At 42.6% G+C, this 23,095-nt stretch overlaps 2 protein-coding genes across 3 annotated transcripts in view; one reads left to right on the top strand and one right to left on the bottom strand.

Annotated features, from left to right (window-relative positions):
- Positions 1–22,911, top strand: part of LIMS2 (LIM zinc finger domain containing 2) — a 30,201-nt gene extending 7,290 nt beyond the window's left edge. For both annotated transcript variants that reach the window (XM_088538092.1, XM_088538093.1), the window contains exons 2-10: positions 8,619–8,778; positions 10,336–10,402; positions 10,817–10,937; positions 19,215–19,364; positions 20,223–20,373; positions 20,534–20,626; positions 21,423–21,471; positions 21,658–21,733; positions 22,352–22,911. In XM_088538092.1, the coding sequence (XP_088394218.1) occupies positions 8,619–8,778; positions 10,336–10,402; positions 10,817–10,937; positions 19,215–19,364; positions 20,223–20,373; positions 20,534–20,626; positions 21,423–21,471; positions 21,658–21,733; positions 22,352–22,499 (1,015 nt within the window). In that variant the 3' untranslated portion in view covers positions 22,500–22,911. The remainder of the gene's footprint in view (positions 1–8,618; positions 8,779–10,335; positions 10,403–10,816; positions 10,938–19,214; positions 19,365–20,222; positions 20,374–20,533; positions 20,627–21,422; positions 21,472–21,657; positions 21,734–22,351) is intronic.
- On the bottom strand, positions 12,394–17,458 carry GPR17 (G protein-coupled receptor 17). Its single transcript, XM_010212204.2, has 2 exons — positions 17,381–17,458; positions 12,394–13,800 (listed from the first exon to the last, which is right to left on the bottom strand). The coding sequence occupies exon 2, from the start codon at positions 13,764–13,766 to the stop codon at positions 12,735–12,737; it is 1,032 nt and encodes a 343-aa protein (XP_010210506.1). The 5' UTR covers positions 13,767–13,800; positions 17,381–17,458; the 3' UTR covers positions 12,394–12,734.
- Positions 22,912–23,095: the final 184 nt, after the last annotated feature.

Below are 23,095 nucleotides of genomic sequence, written 5' to 3'. Positions count from 1 at the left end.
TAAATGTGAGGACACGTGGGCACTGTTAGTTAGCCTCTGTTAGTTAGCCTATCACACTGTATAGTTAGACGCATGGACGCGGGGTCTTGACCAATCATTGTAAAGAAGCGCTCGCGTGTACGGGGAAATCTTGCATAGAATTTCGTTGACGCAAATAAGAGCTAACCTATCCTGAGCTCAAGCTTTGCAATATGCATGAACCTAATTAAGCTATGTATAAAAGTGCACACTGAGTGTTCAATAAACGAGTCTTGTCGATGACCATATGGTGTCGCAGTCTCCCTTTCTCCTACAAATGGTGACCCCGACGTGATGCAACGAAGGGCAATCCTCTCTCGGACTGAAAAGAAAACGGGGGAGGACGCACCACGGTGGAGAAAGTAGGAGTTGGGTCCTCTGCAGCCAGGACGGTGCAAATCCGCCAAGCAAACGCTGGAAGGACGGCACCCCCGAAGATCATATAGATGGTTTCGGGCCATACGCGCCACCGGAGCCTGGAGAGCTGCAACAGCGCGCTGACGTCAGGAATGGATAGGCAAGTGGCGTATGAATTATTTACCCGTACCTTACAACAATGTAACGTACAGGGAATTGACTTAAAGAAAGAATTACTGGGATTGTGGAAGTTCTACGGAAATTTGGTGAATAGGCTCGTGCAATCCCTGGAGCAAGCTACTGATGAACAGGCCCTCTGCAAGCTTTTGATCTGGTGCAGAGAGAATGGGTTCAAAGCCGAGCCCCACCTAGTATTCAAATCCGATGTGAAAGCAAAAAGCAAAGTGGCCGCCGGAGTCACGGCAGCCTTTGCAAGCACTTCAGGACCGGGACCACCACGCCACCGACAACGGCTGGTGTTTGGAGATCCATCGCCAAAACCCCCCGACCTGCACCTGCAGCACCTGCACCATCTGCGCCCCCACTTCCGGACCCCCTGTCGAGCCTGAGGAACAGCCCGGCTGGGTCCAGGACTTGTTGAATCGCCTTGAAAAATTAGAGAAGGGGGCCGGGGAAGAGAAGGCGAATGAGATCAAGGAGACTGACGTTGCTGAGGGCTTGACAACAGCCAGGGGGGAGGTGCAGGGGAATTTGATCTGTCTTTTAAAGTGGGGGTTGAAGAATTGTAATGCTTTAAGTGAGGACAGAAACCGTTATTAGGGCTATTATTTCTGTTTGCTATGTTCGTCTGTATTATGTGTTGTGTCCTTTGTATAATGATGCTGACACGAGGTATGGTTGAAAGGAGGAAATTTGTATGATCTGTAAAGTCATAATGGGATCTTGAGAAAGAAGATGTTTGCCTGCCCGGGAACTGCAAACATCCTCTAAACTAGTTTGAAGGTCAAACACCTGAGAGGGAGGAAGATGAGGAAGGCAGGAGCCTCAGACTGACGGCTGGGACCGCTTTCTGATATGCGCATTTGCGCACCCAGGAGGGAAGGTTATGTGACTGAAGGTGGAGTTTGTCCGCCCCCCAGTCTGCCTGCTGGCACGTACTGGCCCTACGTGGCAGGATGCACCGGGCTTAAACAGAGTGCAGAGAGAGGGGGGGTGAGACTCCTAATACTGAGATCCACGTTGTCTCCGCGGGGACGCCCGCTGAGTTAGGAGCCTGTCAGCAACCCTCTAATCTGCCAACTCGAGAAGATGTTCAGTCTCAGTATCCTGCCGACAAGTATTACCTCAAGAGTAGTTATTCATACATTGCTTATTAAAGATGCTTTCACCTGAATAGAGGCTCGCAGTAGCTACATTGTTTTGGGTGATTATTGCCAAATCCCAAGCCCATTCGCACCTAATTGGCGACAAGGATCGGCTTTGGCAATTGAGACAGTGGAACTCACTAGTGAAGTGCACAGCTACGTGAGGTCGTGCCACTCGACAGAAACTATGTTTTTGCTGTTTGTGTGTGTGGTCTTTAGATCTTTATTGTATAATATATATCAGCAGAGAGGACTGATTAAGTCCTATTATTAGCACACGGTCATGGTTGCGAGGAACTAGAGGGAATGTGCTGTATGAACCTTTCTGATCATTCAAATTCCATACATAAGCAATTGGAACAATTGCATGAATTGACTACACATTTACAGCACGATACAGGATTCGGCCTTGACAACTGGATAAAAGGTCTCGGTTTGGGCCCATGGCTAACATCAATTGTGCAACACTTAATTACCATAGGGATTGTGTTTATTGCAATTTTGCTTCTTGTACCATGTATCTTTAAATGCTTGCAAAACATGCTTACGCGAATAGTTAATCAAGAGTGGAATACAAGTTTAGTAGCCCAAAAAGAAAACGGGGGAAGTGTAGAGAGCATTGTTCAAACCTGGTTAATGGAAAAAGGACATAGCCAGGCAGAGCTGATACGGAGGGCTTAAGTAAGACAAAGGACAGAGTTTCCTTGAGATAAAGAAGTTGATGCAGCTGCACAAAACAAAGGCAAACAGGAACCGGTTTGATACCGGAAGAATGAAGAACCAAAAGCTGAAATACTGGCTACAAAACAAAAACAAAAACAAAAACAAAAACAAAAAACAAAAAAAAAGAGGGGGAGAATTGGGAATTTTTTAAATTTTTTGATTTATAGATATTGGAACCAGATGGGTGCCAGCGAAATGGGTGAGACCTTGGCTGGAAGCAAACGCGCCTAGATCAGATGTAGCAGGCAAGCAACCAGTACCCTAGCTGTGGAAAGTGTGAGCCTGCAGAAGGAAAACATGGGAGGAAGAAGTGTTACTGTTGTTATTAGCTGTATGTTGTAGCTTTTAGGAGGTAGTATTGCTTTTAACGCTATTATAGGGGTTAATGCTGCTTTTAGCGCTAATGGATATGTTATGCTTTTTAGGCAGATTGTTAATTATAACCAAATCAAGAGTTGTTGGCTTTGTGGAACAGCAGATCAACTCGATGCACTGGTGTTAGGTATTAAGTGTTGGGATGGTGTTGTTGATCCTATGTTGCATTCTACTAGTTGTGCCTTGCTTATTGAAATGTGTATCAAATATGATTGAGAATGCTGTAAAGAAGGTTTGGCTGGCTACAATCACTGAGCAAAACGGGTTTGATGATTCTACTAATCTTGTGCATTTTGGTGGTCGTTCCCTGCCTGATTAAGTGTCTGAGACAGACAGTAGACAAGGCGATCAAAGACATATTTTGGGTGAACCATCAAGAATCCTGGCTTGCTCAAAAACAAGAAGGGGGAATTGTGGGATTCCTGAAGGCCAGTGGTCATGCTGTGAGCAAGCCAGATAAGGGCAGAAGGGCGCCAGACCTAGATGAAAGGGCAGAAGGGCGCCAGGCCTAGCTGAAAGGGTGGAAGGACTGCTGACTAAGAGATAAGGAGATCTTGCGGAGAGTCAGATAAGGAGGCAAAGAGTTGAGACAAACAAGTAGAGGGGGACGGTCGTTAAATGTGAGGACACGTGGGCACTGTTAGTTAGCCTCTGTTAGTTAGCCTATCACACTGTATAGTTAGACGCATGGACGCGGGGTCTTGACCAATCATTGTAAAGAAGCGCTCGCGTGTACGGGGAAATCTTGCATAGAATTTCGTTGACGCAAATAAGAGCTAACCTATCCTGAGCTCAAGCTTTGCAATATGCATGAACCTAATTAAGCTATGTATAAAAGTGCACACTGAGTGTTCAATAAACGAGTCTTGTCGATGACCATATGGTGTCGCAGTCTCCCTTTCTCCTACATTTTTCCTGTGGTAGCTGTGAACATACTCTCTGAATTTGTAAATGTGACATTTTTCAAGCCTTGATTTTTAAAATGGTGGTTTAAAACACTCTCTTAAGTAGATATAACTTAATCCACTGTGCAGGAAGAAAATCCTTTTCTGAACAGTCATGTTTGTAGTGCTGTCAGCACTATAATAGTATAGCTTTGCAAGAGAGCTCTGCTCTTTCCAGTTTGCCCTCTCTATCAGCTAGATTTAGGAGCTGGAGCTTGATGCTTGGAAAATGCTTATCGGTGAGGGGTCTCCCTTGCTAAGCTTACTGCTAGCGTTTTGTGCGAGAGCACCGGAGGGCACGATGTGGGCCGTGTGTGTGTGTGTGGGTGTGCTGGCAGCAGCAGTCCTCAACACGGACGGCTTGGGCACTTCGCAAAGTTGTAGTCTAGGGCTCAAGTGTGGAGCTAGCTCTGAAACTGAGCCCACCTAGACAAATCTAGTGACAGAAACTTCAGGTGTTGGAACAAACAGGCTGCGTGTATATTGCTGTGGTGACATGTGTACTTGCATGTAAACTATATGCTTAATAAGGCCAGGCTAGATGGAAAGAAATCACTTTTGCGGGTGCCAGAGTGGGGGGATCTCTAGATATGTAACTCGAATACATTTTCATATCCTAATTCTTGAAGCAAAGAAATTCTTGTATTAAGCCGTAATTTTTAAGGTTTCTAATTCAGCAGATGACACAGCTGAAGATTATAATGTGCTACAGAATTTTGCTTCCTGAGTAACTTGCATTTTATCCACAGTTTTGGAGCTACAGATAATTTTTGCCTCTACCTCAGAAGGTCCTGATACTTTACATCCATTCTTCAGGCAAATTACTGTAATCCAAAAGCTGAGGTATTACCAGGTGACAACAGTTAGGAGCACATTTGGGAATGATCTCTCTTATCAGTACTGGTGAAGAAACATCCCAACACAGACATTTTTAGCTCCTTTTTGATAATGGAGTGAAAGAAACCTTTATCCCTTTAAAATAGACATCTAATTGGTACATGCTTGAAAACCAAAGGGTGTTTTTGGTGTCAGATATGTAATCTGTTTCAAATGTGTACACTTGTTGATTCCCCAGAGTGAGCGTCCCTCTGCTAAATGTTTTACGTTAAACAAAGTCAAACCACTTTGAGAAAGCTTTCCAGAAAAAAAAAAAAAGTAAATTCAAATGAAGAAATGTTGAGAAAATGGTAGGTGTAGTTGGCAGGAATCTTTCAGCAGAAATTCGTGACCTGCTACACTTCCTCTTTCTTTTCTTTTTTATTTCCTTTTTCCCTATGTGCTGGTCATTAAAATGAAAAAAATGTAAAATGTAAAAATGAATCATAGTGCAGTATTGTCCCCAAAAGACTTTTTTAAATCTTAATCAATTTTAAGGACTTGTAGCCAGACACCCCTAGTCATACTACAGGGTAGGTGGGGATCCCTCTCCGGGAGTGCTCTGATTTTTCTTACACAAGCCATGGCAGCCTTCTTGGTTATTGGCTTTTCACTATCCTGATGTATGTGTGTACATATATGAATATACTACAGGTGTCTGTGTAAATTTTATTGTATTGTGTTATTGTGTCTAAACAATAGTTTCTCCTGGTAGACAGTGTAGGAATGTGAAGCTTAATAGAATAAACATATCTGAAACTATTTGTACGAGGTAAATCCATATTGACTTTAGTGGTATAAGGTTCAATGCTTTCAAATATTTCTATAGCAACTGTACCCATGGCATAAAATAACTTCTTCTTCATATAAAGTGTTGTGTTTTTTTGTATTGAGATCAATGCTGATAATTTATAATACATAGTTCTGATAAGTCAAAACATGAGGATCTCGCTCCTAATTATAATGGTAGTTAACCTAGTTACGTAAATGTGATATTTTAGCAAGGAGTATTAGATAAAGTTATGGCATATAATGGGGAAAGATTGGAAAACGTGTCGTTCAAGCACTGGTATTTTGCTGGGCTTGCACTGGACTGGAGAACTTCAGGATGTTTTGCTGGTTGTATTTTAATAGCCTTTCCTGTCTTTGTGTCATCAGTTTATTGTTAAAACAGAGGAAGAGTTTGTGTTTTACTGCATGCAGAGGCAGTGATTGGAATGCCGTAGCTGTCTGTATTTGGGACTGAGCTTTGGGGGGAGACTTGTAGCTAAATATCTTATGGTTGACACAATGCACCAATCTTTCATGCTCGTTGTGAGCACGACCACCAAAGGGGGGTTTGGGTCTCGTTCTTTCTCTCCCTGTGCTTCTGGCACAACTCTCTGTGTTATCTGGTAGACTGAATCACAGGACTGCTCTGGATTAAAACTGCCTTCTCTCCACCTTCCAGCCTTGGTGAATTGTCACAGTGATCCAGGTCATGCTTGCTCTTGTGCGAGGAAAAGGGCACATGGATGTGTAGTTTAGCAAGATTGTGAAACCATGGCATATATGAAAGTAAAACTGTAAAGAAGGGAAATCTTGCCTTTGGAGCAACGCTGAGGTGTCAAATTTAGAGTACAAGAGAGTAAAATGTTGTAGACAAAAATGCATGCAAACTAATGAACGAAAGGACCTCAGAGAAGTAAAACCGAGGTGATTACCAAAGATCCACTGCTGCCAATTCAGGTTATAGGGAACACTAGGTCCGGGACCCCTGTGTGGTTCAGTTTCTCCTGTACAGCTGTCCCCAACAAACTGATTAACAGGTCGCAATTACTAGCTCATCTGCAGTCTAGTAATTCTTGGGCATCTCGGGCTGTATCACTCATCTATCTTGTAACCTGGATCTTTTGCGTTATTGCAAAGGATATTATGTACATGCCTTGTGCTAATGGTAGATAAACTCCTGCTCTAATAGGTGAGTGAGGCGAATGAACTTAAAATTTAATTCAGAGTTATTCTTCCTGCTAGCAGAAGAGTGTTAGTACTATTTAGTACTAATATTAGAATGTTAGTACAGTTTTAATTTTCTAAGAGACTGTAACTTTTTCGCTAATGTTAGCATTAGGTCTTTTTGTCATAGTCACCTGTCAGTTTGCTCAAGTCTTGGAACTCAGGAATCAAATTTCTCAAGTGGGAACATATGTTTTTTTGGAGAGATTATGTTTTCCAGTTCTGGTGCACATTTGGTGTATGATTTAACTGCAAGCAGTGATTGAAAATGAAGCTGAGCAGATTGAAGGAGAGACCTCTGGGCTTTGCTGCTAACACAAATGTTCCTGTGTTGACCTGTCCCTTTCCTACTTGGCAGGATAGAAATCTCTCTTTAACCCATGATCCACAGCTTATAGTTACGTGTTTTCCTGTTTGTCCATAGTTCTGCTTCATGTCCGCGTGTAAAGTTCCTTTCTCTAGCAGTGAGGTAACACGTTGTGGTAGGTTTTATTAAATCAGTGCTCTGCTCCTGACCTCAGAACCTGTTATGCCTCCCCCTTCCCCGCAGTGTTCCGTGGCCGCCGGGCTGCTGCCCTGCTCCGAGCACGGGGCACCCGTGTACCAAGTGTGCCTGGCTCTGCAGGAGTGCCCCTGGCCGGGGCAAGGAGAAGCTTCCGTTACTGAGCCCTGTTTATTGCATTGTTATCGTGGAAGAGGTCTGCAAAACAGCACGTCATGTTGTAGAATAACACCAACAAAATTCATACTTTACTACAACTAAAGGTTTTTACACTTTGACACCGAACAGTAATGGTTCTGATTTCTTTCTGAAATCATGGACAAAGAAGCAGTTTAAAAAGATTTTTATATATAAAAAAGAAGGAACTATTTTAAGCCGAGCCTTCTTTTATTTTCTGTATGTTCTATATAGTTCAGAAAAAATATTGTACAAATAATCCGATGACTTTGATGAACTGGACATTTTTTAACCTGCCACCTTTCCAGTAGTATAGAATTTAGAGGTAGCTCAGATGGTATGAGATAGTCTTTCTATGTCCAAAATTGGAGCAATATTAATTTTTTATATTATTAGAAGTTTTGGTGGTTAGAAAAAAAGATCTGATCCCAACAGGAAATAGACACTCTTTCCTTAGCATATATTTTCCTCCCCATCTTGAAGGTCTTTTCCAGCCATGATGATTCTTTGATTCTATGTGATACAGGATTTTAAAACTGCGTTCTGCTACTGTATGCAGAACGTAGATTGCTATGACAGAAACTGTGACGGTTTTGTGGAAAAGGTTAAGGTTGTTCCACACTTGAGAAAGAGGAAATGGTCATTTGCAAGACTGCAAGTGTGGCTTTGGGCTTTTTTTAGCCTCACTTTCTGAGGAAATGAAGCTGATGCATTTCCCCAGGCAGCCAGGGAGACTCCTGTCTTCCGCTACCTTTTAAACTTGTTGCTAATCTCAACTATTTTGTTGGGAAGGCAGAGTCATTGGATGTTCTAGTGAATCTTGGCTGATGGGCAGAGGAGAAAGGCCTCATTAATTCTTTCAGTGTGAGATTAGTGCTTGCTGCACCTCGTCAGGTATGAAAAAAAACACATGAGAAACCTCACGAGAGCACATCCTGAGACTAGAACCCCAAAGAAGTCAGGATTCATTGGATTTGCTGCGCTTGGAGCTACATGTTTAGCTTAAGTAATGGATAGTTGATATGTGCTGGGAGCAAGATGCCGTAATGACGTGCACGGGTGAAGCGGCCAAAAGCGCGCGATGGACAAGTGCCACATGAGTTCATTCTGCCGCAGGGGCGCTGCCTCCCCTCTGTGAGTTGCAAGGACATTATTTCTAGCTGATGTCAGTGCTGAGATGACTCATTTGCTCTTTTTTTCACATAAAAGGAAGTTAAAAGCAATAGAAGTGTTGTATTTGTTGATTTTGGGGCGATTTGGATGAGGAGTATACTCATGTCACTGTCTCTAACATTGCTCATGGTCTTTCTCTTATCTTTGTTCCAGTAATATGTCTGATGCTCTTGCAAATGCAGTATGTGAACGCTGCCAGGCTCGATTCGATCCTGCGGAAAGGATTGTCAACAGCAATGGGGAGCTCTATCATGAGAACTGCTTTGTCTGTGCTCAGTGTTTTCGTCAGTTCCCAGATGGGCTCTTCTATGAGGTGAGGCCACAGTAGTTAGAAACCTATGGAAAGCTGTTTGACTAACTATATTATAAGCCCTATCCTGTATAATGCTGAGTATCCTGGGCTCTTAAGCAGGCTGTAAAAACTCAGTTTCTTGTTGGATTAGGTGTTGTTTTGTGTCAACTTCATTTGCTTCTCTCTGCCCCTCTCTGCCAAGCTAAATGGATGTGCCCAAGAGAATAGGTGTTTCAATTAAAGGCAAGGTCCTTAGCACCTCAGAGCTTACATGTGTAAACTGAGAGCTGGAAAGTCATCAGTGTACCCAGAAGGATGAAAAAGGGAGTCTTTCCCCTTTTTGTATCTCACACTTGCTCAAACCAGTCAAAGTAACATCATTTAAATTGAATTGGGAAACTGGCTGTGAAGGATCTAAAAAACAGATGGGGGGATGAGGAAGGTAACTTTTGGGATTTTCCTACTTTTACCATCTTGTTTGACTTTTTTTTTTGACTTTTTTTTTTTTTTTTTTTTTTAGAAAAAGAACAGGATATCTGACATACAAGCCTGTAAAACTCAGAATGTATCAGTCTCATGTGTCAAAGAAGTTACAGAGCAGTAACTGTACAACTGACATATTTTATATCAAAACTTGTCAGTGATTCCTCTTGCACTTCCTTCAGGAATGTATATGAGCCCACACAGGCTTGCTCTCTCTCCCAAGTTGTACCTATATCCTGTGCATTTATGGTTGCAGGCATAAATATGACTATTATGGAGTACCTACATGTGAGAACTAGAGATAGATTTGAAAGTTATCCAATATGGAAGCATTTACATCCATCTTTCCATTTCCTCTAAGTAGAACTAATCAGAGTATTTGTGGGTATGATGTATAAGGGAAATATCTCCAAAGAAAGCAATGAATTAAGGGAGAATTATGGCAGAAGTCTGAATTGTCATCTTCCTTACACATGTAATTTATTTGCCATAACTCTGCACTGCTAGCATTTAGAGGTTTCCCATGTATTTCCCTTTTTTTTGTCACACATACTACCTGCTTAAGAGGTGTTAGGGAAAGAAAACAGAAAACACTTTTTGACGTTGTATTTCAAATAAGTGAGTTCTTAGCTCTTTTTATGTTTTTTCCAATTTTTCACACATTTTTTTTTCCAATTCCACAACTAAAAATGCTGAATTGTTCAAAATTGGAGTTTAAATCTTTTTACACAACATGTACAAGCATGTATTTTGAATAACACATTATTTTAAACATGTTGCATTCATAATTTGTGGTGAGTTTTATACTTCACGATTAATATTTCTGAATTACATGAATAAAAATGAGCTAAAATTAAAGCAAAAATAAAGCAAACTGTAAGAAAATAACTCTGAGGAAAAGGACTCTGAGGTTTTTAACCTCTTATAGCAGTGTTGCCGTTGATTAACTACTTGCTAAGCAAATTCACCATGAGGCTGAACCCATATGTAGAAAATAAAGTTTATTTGATAAAAATTTGGGGAGCTGTAAAAAGTTGAGGGGGAGGGAAATGCTTGACTGACCTGGACTAATTTTCTGTCTTGTTTTGTTCACAGTTTGAAGGTCGGAAATATTGTGAGCATGACTTTCAGATGCTGTTTGCCCCGTGCTGCGGGGAGTGCGGTAAGGATTCCGAACACGAATGTGTACAGCCTCATCCAGCTACGGATGTGTCTAGCAGGGTGTGAAGTGGGAGCGGCCCTTCTGCTAGCACATTTTTTTCCTTTCAACTTATGCATCCATGTCAGTGCCCACCAGGGATACAGCTGCGCTGCTGTGAGGTGCTGCCATCATTGTGGTGACATCCACCCCTGTGCTGGGATTGTGGTGGTATTTTAAGGAGTGGGGTCTCTGGATAGAAACAAAGCATGGTATCAGCAGTAACTTAGTGTATTCTGGTTGCGGGAAGAACTATTTCTTCCAAAGTTAGAATGTAGTATTTCTTGGGGAATTAAAAGGAAAGAATGATGAAGGGTACCAGATTTTTGATGCAGTGACTTTATGCATGTGTCTACGGATGTTGTTTTCCTTTCGTAGGTGAGTTCATCATTGGCCGTGTTATCAAGGCGATGAATAATAACTGGCACCCGGAGTGTTTCCGCTGTGAACTCTGCGATGTGGTCCTTGCTGACTTGGGTTTTGTGAAGAATGCTGGCAGGTAAGAAAAAGCAGGAGCTCTCCAGCTCTTTTCAGAATCCACCTGGATAGCAGGTGAGAAACGGAGGGATTATGTGATCCAGGGCAGAGTACTTACCAAGTAAGCTGCTCGGCAGGAAATCAAGGCATAGCAAAAGACCAAGAGGATAATACTAGGATTACAGGAAAACATATTCAGTATAATATTTCTGTAGTCTTCGTAAACCATTAGTTTTAGACACAGAAATATAAAAACAAGTTCTGAAGTTTGATTAATCCATTTAATTGAGAAGTAAGTAATTAGAAACATAAAAGGATAGGTGTACAAAAGCACATCACAATAAGAAAATAAAACAATCCAGCAGTTAGCATTCAGTGTTGCATGATTCATAGTTAACTTCAGGCCTTTGTATGACTTGAGCAAAGCCTGGTAGTATCCTGCAGCCTCTGTTCTCCCTGAATGGTGAAAATGGCCAAGAAACAAAAAGAAAAATTGTATATTGGTACCCTGTCCAGCAGGTTGCCCTCTCTACCTCCCTTTTCTGTTACATCCTGCGTGCAGCTCCTGTGCCTTAGATTTTTAGAGGTGGGCTTAATAGTTTTTCTTGTGACACCTAAGCTTTTTAGGTAGGGCTGTTTTTATAGCAGTATATATAGAAAGGGATTTGTTCATACATGTGTAGCATAAAAGTATTCGTCTATAAAATATTTCTGGAAAATTTGGGGACCTTCTCGTTGCTCATGATCTCTGCTTCCCTGGTGTGCCTGTGATTCACAGATGCATTCCACTGGATGCAGTTTGTTTCAGTGAGGATAGTTAAGTCTAACCTACTTTATCTGCAGCAAATTCATAGTCTTGCTAAGTAAGTCACAGAAATTACGTAATTATGGAACAGCTCAAAGACAGGAATCTCTTCTGGGCAAACTGGGCTTCACTTCTTCATGTGTTCGCTTTTCACCTGGCGATTTTTTTTAAAACAGGTTCTGAATTTTGTGATTCACTAAGTAGCAAAGCTGCATGCTGTATTCCTAAACAGCTCTTTTCCATTCATTCTTTAGTTATCAGAATATCTGATATACTGTGAGGAGCTACATAACAAAGGTACTGTAGTAAAGGTTGTTCTGCTTCTGTCTGCCTTCAGGCCATGGCAAAGGACAGATAGAAAAGCCAGTGTGCTGCTTATTGCTCATCTCTAGCAATAAGTGCTGGCAAGCAGTGTAGCAATTGTGACTCCTATCTTAATTCCAGTCCTGAGTTGGTGGAAGTGCAGCCTTTTGCATTTTTTTTCTTCACTGTCATAGTTTAGCACCAATTTTCTGTCTACTATGACTAAACACTTTGAGTTTGCTGAATTGAACTAGAAGTGCTTCTATACTGTTAGGGCAGGTCTACCTCAGCAAAAGATCTATAGTACTGGCATGATGCAAAATTATAAAGCAGGCTGTAAGCTTTATGCAGAGGCAGAGACATTACTGAATATTTTTAGGGGGTGAATTTTATTTGTAAGGACAGACTGTCCATATAAGTTCTTCTTTGTTCTCTTCCCAATTCTTCAGTGTCCAGCCATCAGTGTCATGTCTTTGAAATCAGTTGGACTATGATCATACTTCGTTTGCAGTTTCAGAAGGACAAGAAAACATTATTTCTGTCAGAGGTGTTCTTCCTAACTGTAGTCCCCCCAAAGTGACAGAACTTCCCTCCTCAGAAATGAGTTTGACTCTGGGTTGGCTGTCCCTTGTCTGTATAGGTGCGCGCCTGCTCTCTTGGCTGGTTTGGTGGAATAGTCTTCTTACGTGGAAGCATTAGCAAGAATTACGTTCACAGTTCAGATTTGGCACTTAGTGAGCTTTCATTTGTCTTACCCTCGTAAGTCTGAGGCAGCATTACAGTCTTTTTACCACAAAACAGATTGCACAAAGCCTCACGGAATTTCTCTGCTACAAAAAAATACATGATTGGGTCAAGAGCACCATTTAGACTGGTGAGGCAGGAAGTAATGCGGTTCCCGAGTGCCAGAATGCGCTGCGTTTCGCAGGAAGTCTTGGTCCCGTCATAATGCAGGATATAAATGTAGCGATTGACGTGGTAAGGTACGAAGCAAATCAGAAAGATGACTAGCACCACAACAATCATCTTGATTGCTTTTTCCTTTAGGTGTTTCTCCACCCTGTTGCCACTCTTCAGGCTTCGGATGATTAATAAGTAGCAAGTCACTGTAGTAACGAATGGGAAGGTGAAAGCCACTGCTAAGGACACAAGAGCGTGGCGTGATGCCTTTTCTCTGTAGAGCTGTAGGCAGACTGTTGTGTTGTCCACCTGTACTGTCTGCATGCTGATCAGCAGTGGTGCCATCGCAACAGCAACTATAACCCAGAGAAAGGCACATGCCAGATGGGCATAGAGGGACCTGCGGAGCTTGATAGACTTCACGGGGTGCACAATGGCCAGGAAACGGTCGACACTGATGCACATGAGGAAGTAGATACTGGCATACATGTTGAGGTAAAAAAGGAAGCCCATGAGTCTGCATGGTATCTCACCAAACGGCCAGTGATTACCTGAAAAATGGTACACCAACCGGGTGGGAAGTACCAGCACAAAGGACAGGTCGGCCACAGCAAGGTGCATCAGGAAAATGTTGGCAGGTGTGCCAGACTTCCGGTCCCGGATGAAGAGCCAGAGGGCTAGGGCATTGCCAACAAAGGCCAGGATGAAGTCAAGGAAATAGAAGGTAGCAAAAAGGATGTTCTCCAGATGTGTTTCCTTGCCACATTGCTCTGAAGTTTTCAATGAGAAATTTGATTGGTTTGAGCAATGGAAGAGCAGGCTTGAGGGATCCTGGCTGTTCATTCTTCACAAGAGCCTTGGAGCACAAAGCAGAAACCTGAAAGAATCAAGACAGTATCTTACTGTTATTATGGGAAGAAAGCCCATGAGATCATTAAAAATCATAATGATTAATAATTCTAAAGAGATAGCTAGCCAGTTACAAATCTGTATCCAGATTGTACTGAGATCTGTTGGACGACAGAGTAGTTAAATGTTCGTGTTTTATGTTTATGGAAAAGTGGTAGTGGGCATTGTGTCTAGCTAGAAAGTAACTGCTATGCTTAATTTTGAAACACCAGCTTAGGACTGAAGATCTCCGAATGAATCTGCTTCTCTGAATGCAGTTATCTGTTGTAAGATGACTTAGTTTAGAATATCTGTCTTGTTTCTAGAAGGGATGTAGGACAGATCGGGAATTGGAGTCATTAAAAATTACTTTCTGGGCACCTACCCACAGCTTTGTAAACATTTATCATTCTTCATAGGCAGCAGGGAAGGCAGGCAGTGTGAATCTCCAGCATTGTCCCTGTTTTGTGGTTTCCTGAGAGATGCATGAGTATTCACGGCAATGTTTCCATTACGCACATCATTTCTTTTGTAGTGACTGGCTATTACTTCATAATATTCAGTGCATTTCTAAAGGATAAGTAGGTAAGGAAGCTTGAAAAAAGCTTAAATGGAGGAAATGTACAAGAAAAAAGCAGAGAATTAGAGTGCATTGTAGAGATTGCCAGGGCAGTGTCAGTAAAAGTGGATTTGAAAACACTTGGAAAAAATACTGAAGTAAAAATAGCCAAAGACTTAAAGACACTTTGTTTGTCTTGGCCGTTTGCATTTTGTTTACAGAAACTATGAACTCTGGGTTTTAATCCTTTGACATATTTGTCAGCAATGACAATGTCTATAAATTATTTTCTCTTTGAGATCAGCGTGCTCCCTTTCCCTCTGCAGTGCATCCAACTTCCTGACAGAACTTTTTATTCAGATATCTGTAGGCACTGGTGACTGAGAAAATTCAAATAGCTCATTAAGAACAGACCAATAATACAGCAAATGGAAACAAAATTCTGAGGTAATTTCCATCGTTTGGCTGCTGTCACTTTCAGGTAGACAGAAAACTATAGTAGCTGGAGATGGATACACTCTGGACAGCGTCTGCTTAGTTCACACTCAGAGACAGAAATCAACAGAAGGGAGCGGAATGAATGAAATTCCAGTATGTGGCCACAGAGGGTCCTTCTTACTTCAGGCATTGCTTGTGTATTCTGCATGTTTACGGCACAAAAGAGGCTCAAGTTTTGTGTGTGTGGGTACTAATAGCTGCTAGATGCATGCTTCTTTGTAGCCCTAGGGGTGGCAACATAGTGTTATCTTGGAGCTAATAAAGTATGTATGAAAGGGAGACTGTACAGCTTTTTTTTTTTTTTTTTTTCCTGAAGGCCATGGAATTCTATAAAAATACACAAGAACTCTTCAGCTACTCCGTTTCCATTGCTCATGTGCTCAAAAGGAAAATTAATCGCTGCTGTTTTCTGCATGAATTTTCTGGATTTACAGAGAACCCCACAATTGTTCCTAGTGTTCAATTGTCCCTTAAAAAGTAAAATCAACAAGTGTTTCTGAACACAAGAGTTTGAAATTTCTGTGTGATGATAACATTGAATACTTAAGTATTTGTCTTCCCTGGGTGGAATTAATTTGTATAGGTATTTTTCCGTTAAGTACCAATAGAGGGATAGGTGAAGACTGTAGCTTTTTTCTGGCTGTTAATTTACAATGCTGCTTACTAGTTGCAGTTGTTGCTAGATGATCTTTTGTGATTAGCATTTTGTTCAAATGGTTTTTTTCATCTGCAAAAATGGGATGTGATCCTTAGTCGCGTACGCACCTGTCAGTGGTCAAGCAGTCTGGTGGTGAAGTGTTACTCTATACCTGGTCAAGACACCACTGAAAAAGTAGCAAATGCTGGACTGGACAAGCTTAAAAAGCTGAGGCAAGGATGGTCCTGCTGTCTGAAACATGCTGTCAGAGTTCTCCCAGTGATTTCTATCTGATTCTATCATGGTTTCCTGGCAAAACGCTGCAGGGTGGAGGGGAAAGAAGGATATCCAGAAGTCCAGTGGAACCAGTGACAAAAAGAGGAAGGCTTAGAAATAACAAGAAAATGTAAATAGACTCTGTCTTTTAAAGTGAGTCTTTTTGTAGAAGAGCTGCTGTGATGTCATTAAGGTTTGAGAAAAGGGTGGAGGGAGGTATTTTTCATTGCTAGAAATGATAGAAAAAGAAGTGAGTCTCTATCTTTGCTTAAATTTTATGATAGAAGGGTTTTTTTTTTTTTAATTTTCTTTACAATTCTGTTTGCTAACTGGAAAATCATAACATTGTCCTTGACTAACTTAGGAAAAAAACACTGTTGCATTAGAGTTAAATGAGAACTCTTTTCCAGAATAGAAGTATTGCCCCCAAAAAGCAGCCAAGAGTGATAATTGTATATTTGTAGCTGTACTCAGTATGGAAGTCCTCTGCTATTATTTAAAGTTGTTTTTGTCTTTCAGGTGTTTCCAACCTACCTAAAATTAATGTGTTTACTTTGGGGCTTTTGCTTTTTATTTTGTATTTGATAAGCTTACCCTCCACCCAAAAAAGAGAAAAAAAGAAAAAAAAGCATATTCTAAGTCTGGTTTCTGGTATGACAAGCTTTTTAAGGAAACTTTCCTAGAGCCCGAGACGTGTCATTTGTGCTCGTAGCTGTATGAGGCTGCAGACAGAACAGCCCTTTTGGAGCCCGGCGCTCTGTCCTGCGCTTTCTGCTGGGATCGCACGTGGGCCTTGCGTGGACGTTCGGCCGTGTACGCGGCGCCGAACCAAGCGCCGCGGTGCGCGCGGCCGGGCTGCGCGTGTCGCCGCTCGCCGCCGTGCGTGTGCGTCCGCCGTGTTTAACGGCCCTGTGTGCGCTCCCAAGCAAGGCGCCGGCCCACGAGGGTGGCAGCGTAGACACAGTGTGACTACCGCTCAGCCTGCGCTCTACCTGGCACCAGTGTGACTTAACAGAAATGGGTGTCTCGTCATAAATTAGTTACCCTCACTAATTAGGCAGTTTTGTTCTTATGCCTCCTGTAGATAAATGTGAAGGGTATGTTTCAGAGTTTCTTGTTTTTACTCCCAGCTAGAGAAGTTTCTGGTTTGGGAATATGTTTGCCCATTTTAATGATATGCTGATAGTACTTTGGCAAACGGGAGTGTTTCCTATCTTTCAGTAAAAATATTTTTTATGAGAAACAATGCCCTTCTCTTGAGCATCCCTCCCTGCTGAGCCTGCCACCCCTCCGCCGGGAGCGCCGGCTCCTCGCGCGCCAGAGCGGCGTCGCGGCCGCTCGTGCTGCATGGCTGCCTGCCTTCCCCGCACAGGGGCCGGGGTGCCCAGTACAGAAGCCTGTGGACTTTTATGTTTGGAGGGAGTGATGTAAAGAATGAGAATAGCAAAATTATTGTTTGAACTTTTGTTAAATGCTGCTTGTTCTTAATTTTGAGTATTTCCACTGTGATTGTCAGCCTCTGTGTGTGTCTTGCCTCCTCACCGCAGTGCAGCTAGGAAAGCTCCTTGGTTATTCTCCCAACAGAAGTTCGTCTCTTACCTGTTTATGGCGCAGTCCTGCAGGTGGGAGACAGGCTCCTGCTGGGGAAAATCTCAGGAAACTCCTGGTGACCGCAAGCCAAAAAGCAGCAGCAGCTGGTGAAAACAGGGAGAGGATCCAAAAGGAGCCCAGAGTTGCGGACTGAGCGAGGGTGGAGGAGGGCCGCCCTCTATATAGTGTCCTGCCAGGTCTGATAACGCGGTATCAGCCCCGTCGCGCAGGGGAGAAGCTCCCCGGCGCTGGAGAGCAGCCCTCGCTCCAGCTGGGCCCTCGGCACGGGACGTCTGCGCTGCCAGAGCCCTGTGCGCTGCATGAATGTTGCTGTGTTCGCGGTGCTGCCACAGGCTGCTGCTGAGCACCGGCTCCTTGGGGTCCTCTGATTATTTTGGGAGGGTGGGAGAAGCATTGTTCGGGGGAAGCCTGGTATTAATAGGCACAACGGGGCATTTCAGAATGGGATAATTCCACAGTGGTGGGAGTGGGGAGCGGAGCGGGGCGGCTGCCATGGCAACAGCTCAGCCCGTCCAGCACTTCCCTCTGCGGGCAATAGAGGAGGGTCTATGGGGCAGCGCGCGGGAGCCCAGCGCGGAGGACCTCAGAATGGCCTGTCAGTGCAGAGGGCTGAAGGCCCCTTATTCAGCGCCATGAGAGGGGTCTCTTTCAGGACACTTGCTTCAGGGTCCCTGTGTCCTGCCCCGTATAATTAGTCTCCCTTTGACAGTGCTGAATAAAATTGATGCCTTTATGCCGAGATGAGCACAGCTGCATGTTTCTTTATAATGAGGTGCTGTCTGCTTTTTCTGGGCTCCGTCTGGGAGGACAGTAGTTTCAGCTCTGGAGAGAGACTCTTGCTGACGGCAGGACTCCAAAAGTGGAGAGAATAATAATGATACTTAGCACTTAGGCGCCTGCCAACTGAGGGTCATAATCATTTGAGGTCTCATAACAATATCTGTGTTGTATTCTTATCCTCATTTTACAGATCCAAGGGTGATTCACGCATAACAGAATTTTGGAGCCTGGCCCTGCAGTGAGCCTGCTTTTTAGCCCACTACTTTAGCCGTACATCTACCCTACCAAAATTTTCTTTTTTTTACCTCTTTTCTTTGGAGAATAACCCACAAATCCTAATTTCACAAAGATTATAATGAAACCTCCGTTGTGGCAGAGTTCCATAGTTATTAATAGGGAGAGGGTGTTGCCTCTGTTCTTTTTGTTTGTTTTTTTCTTTGCCCACCCTTCAAAAAAGACCTAGCAGAACTGGAAAGGCTATGTAGGAGAATGGCAGGTGATTATAGACACGAATCACTTCCCAGTGGGGAACAACTAAACAGACAAAGATTTGTCAGCCTGAGGAAGGGAAGGCTGCAACCAGATGTGATGTGATCTCTAAATCTTGAGGGGCATGAAAAAGATGACTATTGATTATTTATTACCACCTCTAATGCAAGAACTAGAAAACATAAAGTCAGCTGGTACAGAACAAATAAAAGGGGATACTTCTCCATGCATTGTAGGCTTGAGCTTTTTGTCAAAGTATGCTGTGGACACCAGAAATTTATACCCAATGTGATTAGACAAATCTATGGAAAATAATCATGAAGGGATAGTAAGTATAACGCTGTTTCATAAGGCACCCAGTATAGATCAGTGAATGCTAGGGGAGTGTTCAAAGGAGCTGTGCCTGCTCTATCCATGTATTCTTTCCTGTGCAACCAGTGTTACAGACTAAATTAAATGATGTTTAGTCTGAACACTTTTGGTGTTACTTGAAGTACAGTGTTTGAGGGGAAGAATTTACTAATGTCATCCTTTCTTTTCTTTGTTCAACCAGGCATCTCTGCAGGCCATGCCATAACCGTGAAAAAGCTAAAGGACTGGGAAAGTACATCTGTCAGAAGTGCCACCTGATAATTGATGAGCAGCCTCTGATGTTTAGGAATGATTCCTACCATCCAGATCACTTTAACTGCACCCACTGTGGGTATGTTCTCATATTCAAACTCTGACAGCAGAAGGGTTAAACAGTACAGTCAGTAATGCAATCCTTTCCAAGGCTTAAGCTGCCTTCACATTATCAAACAGAAATTCTCTGAGAAAAATGAATAGGAATTGGAAAACCTTAGTAGAATTGTTGCTCAGTTTTGCTGTTTGATGCTCTTCAACGTTAAGCTTGAATAACGCTATTTTATACTGACAGTGGCGAGTTGTTTGGCATGAATTTATCTCAAAGGCTACATCAAGATTACAGTAATAGTGTTGCCCCAACATAGCTGTTGACAGGGTATTCAGAATAGTTTGACTTTGCATTTCTGTTTAGTAATAAAAAAATATTTGGAGAGCAGTGTGTGTCTGTCCGATGCAATTCAGTAGAGTACTGATACCTCTCTGAGTTCCTTCTCACAGGACAGTACAGCTGGAGCACAGTAGTCCCCTGGGGTGGGTAACACTGCTGAGGAATAGGGTGAATTGTTCTGTGCTTGTGTACACTAGCACTGTACACCATTCTAGCACTGCTAGAATGGTCCTTGCGCCTGAGCTATGGCATTCAAAGTCAGCTTGATTGCATGACACTGCATCACTCCATACAAGTAGATTGCATTTTTGCCAGAGGATCTAGCTATATTGAGATGTGATATGTCACATATGTTCTTTTGTCTGCCAAACTGAGAAAACGCATTAAAATGAGTTGACAATAGCTGTATTTCACTAGCGTAATTTAATATCCCACTATTTATAGCATGAATGTTGACAAAAGATATCTGCTTTCAAGTTTAGCCTTCCAGAGCTTCATTTCAGACATCGGAGAGCTTGTGTTTCGGGAACGTGTTTGTGTTTTCAGGAAGGAGCTGACTGCCGAGGCCCGGGAGCTGAAGGGCGAGCTGTACTGCCTGCCTTGCCATGACAAGATGGGAATCCCCATCTGCGGAGCCTGCCGCAGGCCCATCGAGGGGCGAGTGGTCAACGCTCTGGGAAAGCAGTGGCACGTTGAGGTGAGGCCTCTGCACCTGTCCCTCTCTTCCCACCGTTTTTCTGTGTTCCGTTAAGGCATTAAGTCTCTTGTATTGAGCCATCAATTGTAGCCAGAGATGCAGGTCTTTCCTGTGTTGTAGAATTTGCTTTACCTGCCCCGAATGACTTCTTCTTTTACAGCATTTTGTTTGTGCCAAATGTGAGAAGCCGTTCTTGGGGCACCGACACTATGAGAAGAAAGGATTGGCTTATTGTGAAACTCACTATAACCAGGTAAATTCTGCCATCTGTATCTAGATATCTGTTCTGACTGACCTGTTTGGTAATTTGAATTTTAGATACAAAGCAATACGAAGAAATTAGAGCCTATTTTAAAAAAAGCCACCTCTTTGTAGAAGGAAAGCATGATATTGATAAGAGAATAGACGTAAAAACAGTCACCACATGTTGCCTGTAAAATCCTGTAATAGTACTCTGAAACAATTGGTGTGGACTTCTTGGATGACTGCTGGCTCCTATTGGCCTAGACAGTATGCTGTCTAAACCATAAGTAAAATGTGTTCCATGGACCAATCCAAAAGTAATTTTTCTGTATGACTCTAGTGAAAATCTGAGTTCAGCATCTTCTATCAAAAATTAGTCTCTCTCTCTTGTAAAAGTGTTAGGGCTTTAAAAGGGGCTCTGGGCTTTGTGTTGGCGTGTCTGGTTTAGCTTCAGGAGATGAGATTTAACTTCAGCCTTCGGTAGGCATCATCCTCTCATCCTCCACTGATTCTGTCTTCCCCAGCCACATGTGCAGCACTTAAAGATCACATAACAGTGCTGGAGTGTGAGGCATCAACAAGAAAGGGCCTGTAGGATTTAGTGGTACAATATCCAAGTGAATATAGACTATTTGGCAAGTGTAAGAGAAGTTATTCAGAAGGTTCAGATCAGTGTATCTGGGGGCTTTTGCAGTGCCTGGGAATTCAGTGATTGTTAGGATTTAATGTTTGCACCAGATGTGTGATTTGGGGAGCACAAACAGTCAGTAACATAAGTTCCTGTTCTCATTTCTTTTGCTGTGTAGCTCTTTGGAGATGTCTGCTACAACTGCAGCCACGTGATTGAAGGAGATGGTAAGATTCCTTCTCTCCCTGTTCTGGGTTGCTGTCCCTGGTCCATTTGTCAGTGCAGCTGTTGCAGTTGCACAGTTGCAAAGCCCCAGTGTTTCTGCTCACATCTGGCCTCATTTGAATTTGGACACAAATCCAAATTCACATAATCTGGCAGTTTCCTTTTATTTTGTGCTTTTGCTTTTGCAGTGGTATCAGCTCTTAACAAGGCCTGGTGTGTGAACTGCTTCTCCTGCTCCACCTGCAACATCAAGCTTACACTGAAGTAAGTCAGGGCTTATGGTTGAGCCATAGCAAAACATTTTGCCCCCAAGACCAGCTATCAGCTTGGGGCAGCTCTGAGCTCGGGACTCTCCAAGGAGCCATATGCTACTGATAAGCTAATCAGAAATGCCTTTTCTCTGTAGGCGAAAGGACTCAGTTCCCATCTCTCCTTTGTTTGGATATTTTTCTTAGTGATGGTATTGAAAAAATGCTTAAAATATTTTGAATGAAAGTGTTATGCTAGTTGCCTCGAATTGGTAGAAGAGGGCAGAAAATAAAGCAATCCTACATTTTCCTTTTTCAGGTTCAAACCCTTACCCTATTATGCTGATTTGGTCTCTCTAGCCTTGGAGCTTTGAAGAGACGTTTTCACTCTAAGATAACATATTATTCTAGACTGCTATGTACGAATACATAGAAAAATCTCATTAATGTAGCAGTACCAGAGGCTCCAGTTCCCTGATGAGAATCTTATCTCTACTTGCATGACTAGATGAGGAAGTCAGTGATTTATACATGCAGTAAACGCAAATATGTATATATATGTATGTATGCAGGTTTGATTTGGTCAGGCGTATAGTTTGCAAATATTTTAATAGCCAATTTGTTTGTTTTAAAGGAATAAGTTTGTGGAATTTGACATGAAACCTGTATGCAAGAAGTGCTATGAAAAATTCCCTCTGGAGCTGAAGAAGCGCCTGAAAAAGTTATCTGAGCTGTCATCCAAGAAGTCACATCCCAAAGCTCTGGATTTAAATTCTGCTTAAACAGGCCTGCCAGTCTGATGACTGCACTCTCACAGTCACAAATTGCTGCTCGCAGCAACTGCAGAGGAAATTGTTCAGAACAAATTAAACCAAAGACCAGTAGTACCTTCCCCTGCTTCTTCTAGCATAGCTTGCATCTTGGCTATCCCTTTTCTCAAGCAGCTGTCTGTTAACTCTGACAGAAAGGAAAATCTGAAATCTGCTTCAGCAGTTTACAGGTTAGCTGCTAATTTGTTCATAACAACTTACTCTGCCTTGAATTCTACACAATCTTTTTTTCCTCAGTTGAACCATAATTCGGTCTCCATTTCTCTTACAATCTAAGGAACTTGGAAACAGGGAATGGGTATAAGGTTGGAGGAAATGTGTGCTTGGCTCTTTTTTGGTTAAAGCATAAAAGTTTCTCCTGTTACCCTGCATGAAGAAGTTTTATTTTTTAAAATCTGTAGGATGCCATGCATATGTACCACATATGTACTACGTATTTAAAATGCACTGTTTTTTGCCCAGATGCCTGTCGAGCATGCACTCACTCTATAGAAACCTACTGGTTTGCAGGTTTACTGAGTGAAGCTAGAAGTCAGTAGTTAGGGCAT

Source organism: Tinamus guttatus, unplaced genomic scaffold (assembly GCF_059628265.1).
Source record: "Tinamus guttatus ecotype Peru unplaced genomic scaffold, ASM5962826v1 Tinamus_guttatus_pri_ptg000927l, whole genome shotgun sequence".
NCBI classification, from domain to species: domain Eukaryota; kingdom Metazoa; phylum Chordata; class Aves; order Tinamiformes; family Tinamidae; genus Tinamus; species Tinamus guttatus.
Note: the sequence above shows the minus strand (reverse complement) of the source record. Positions and strands in the feature narration are given on the sequence as shown.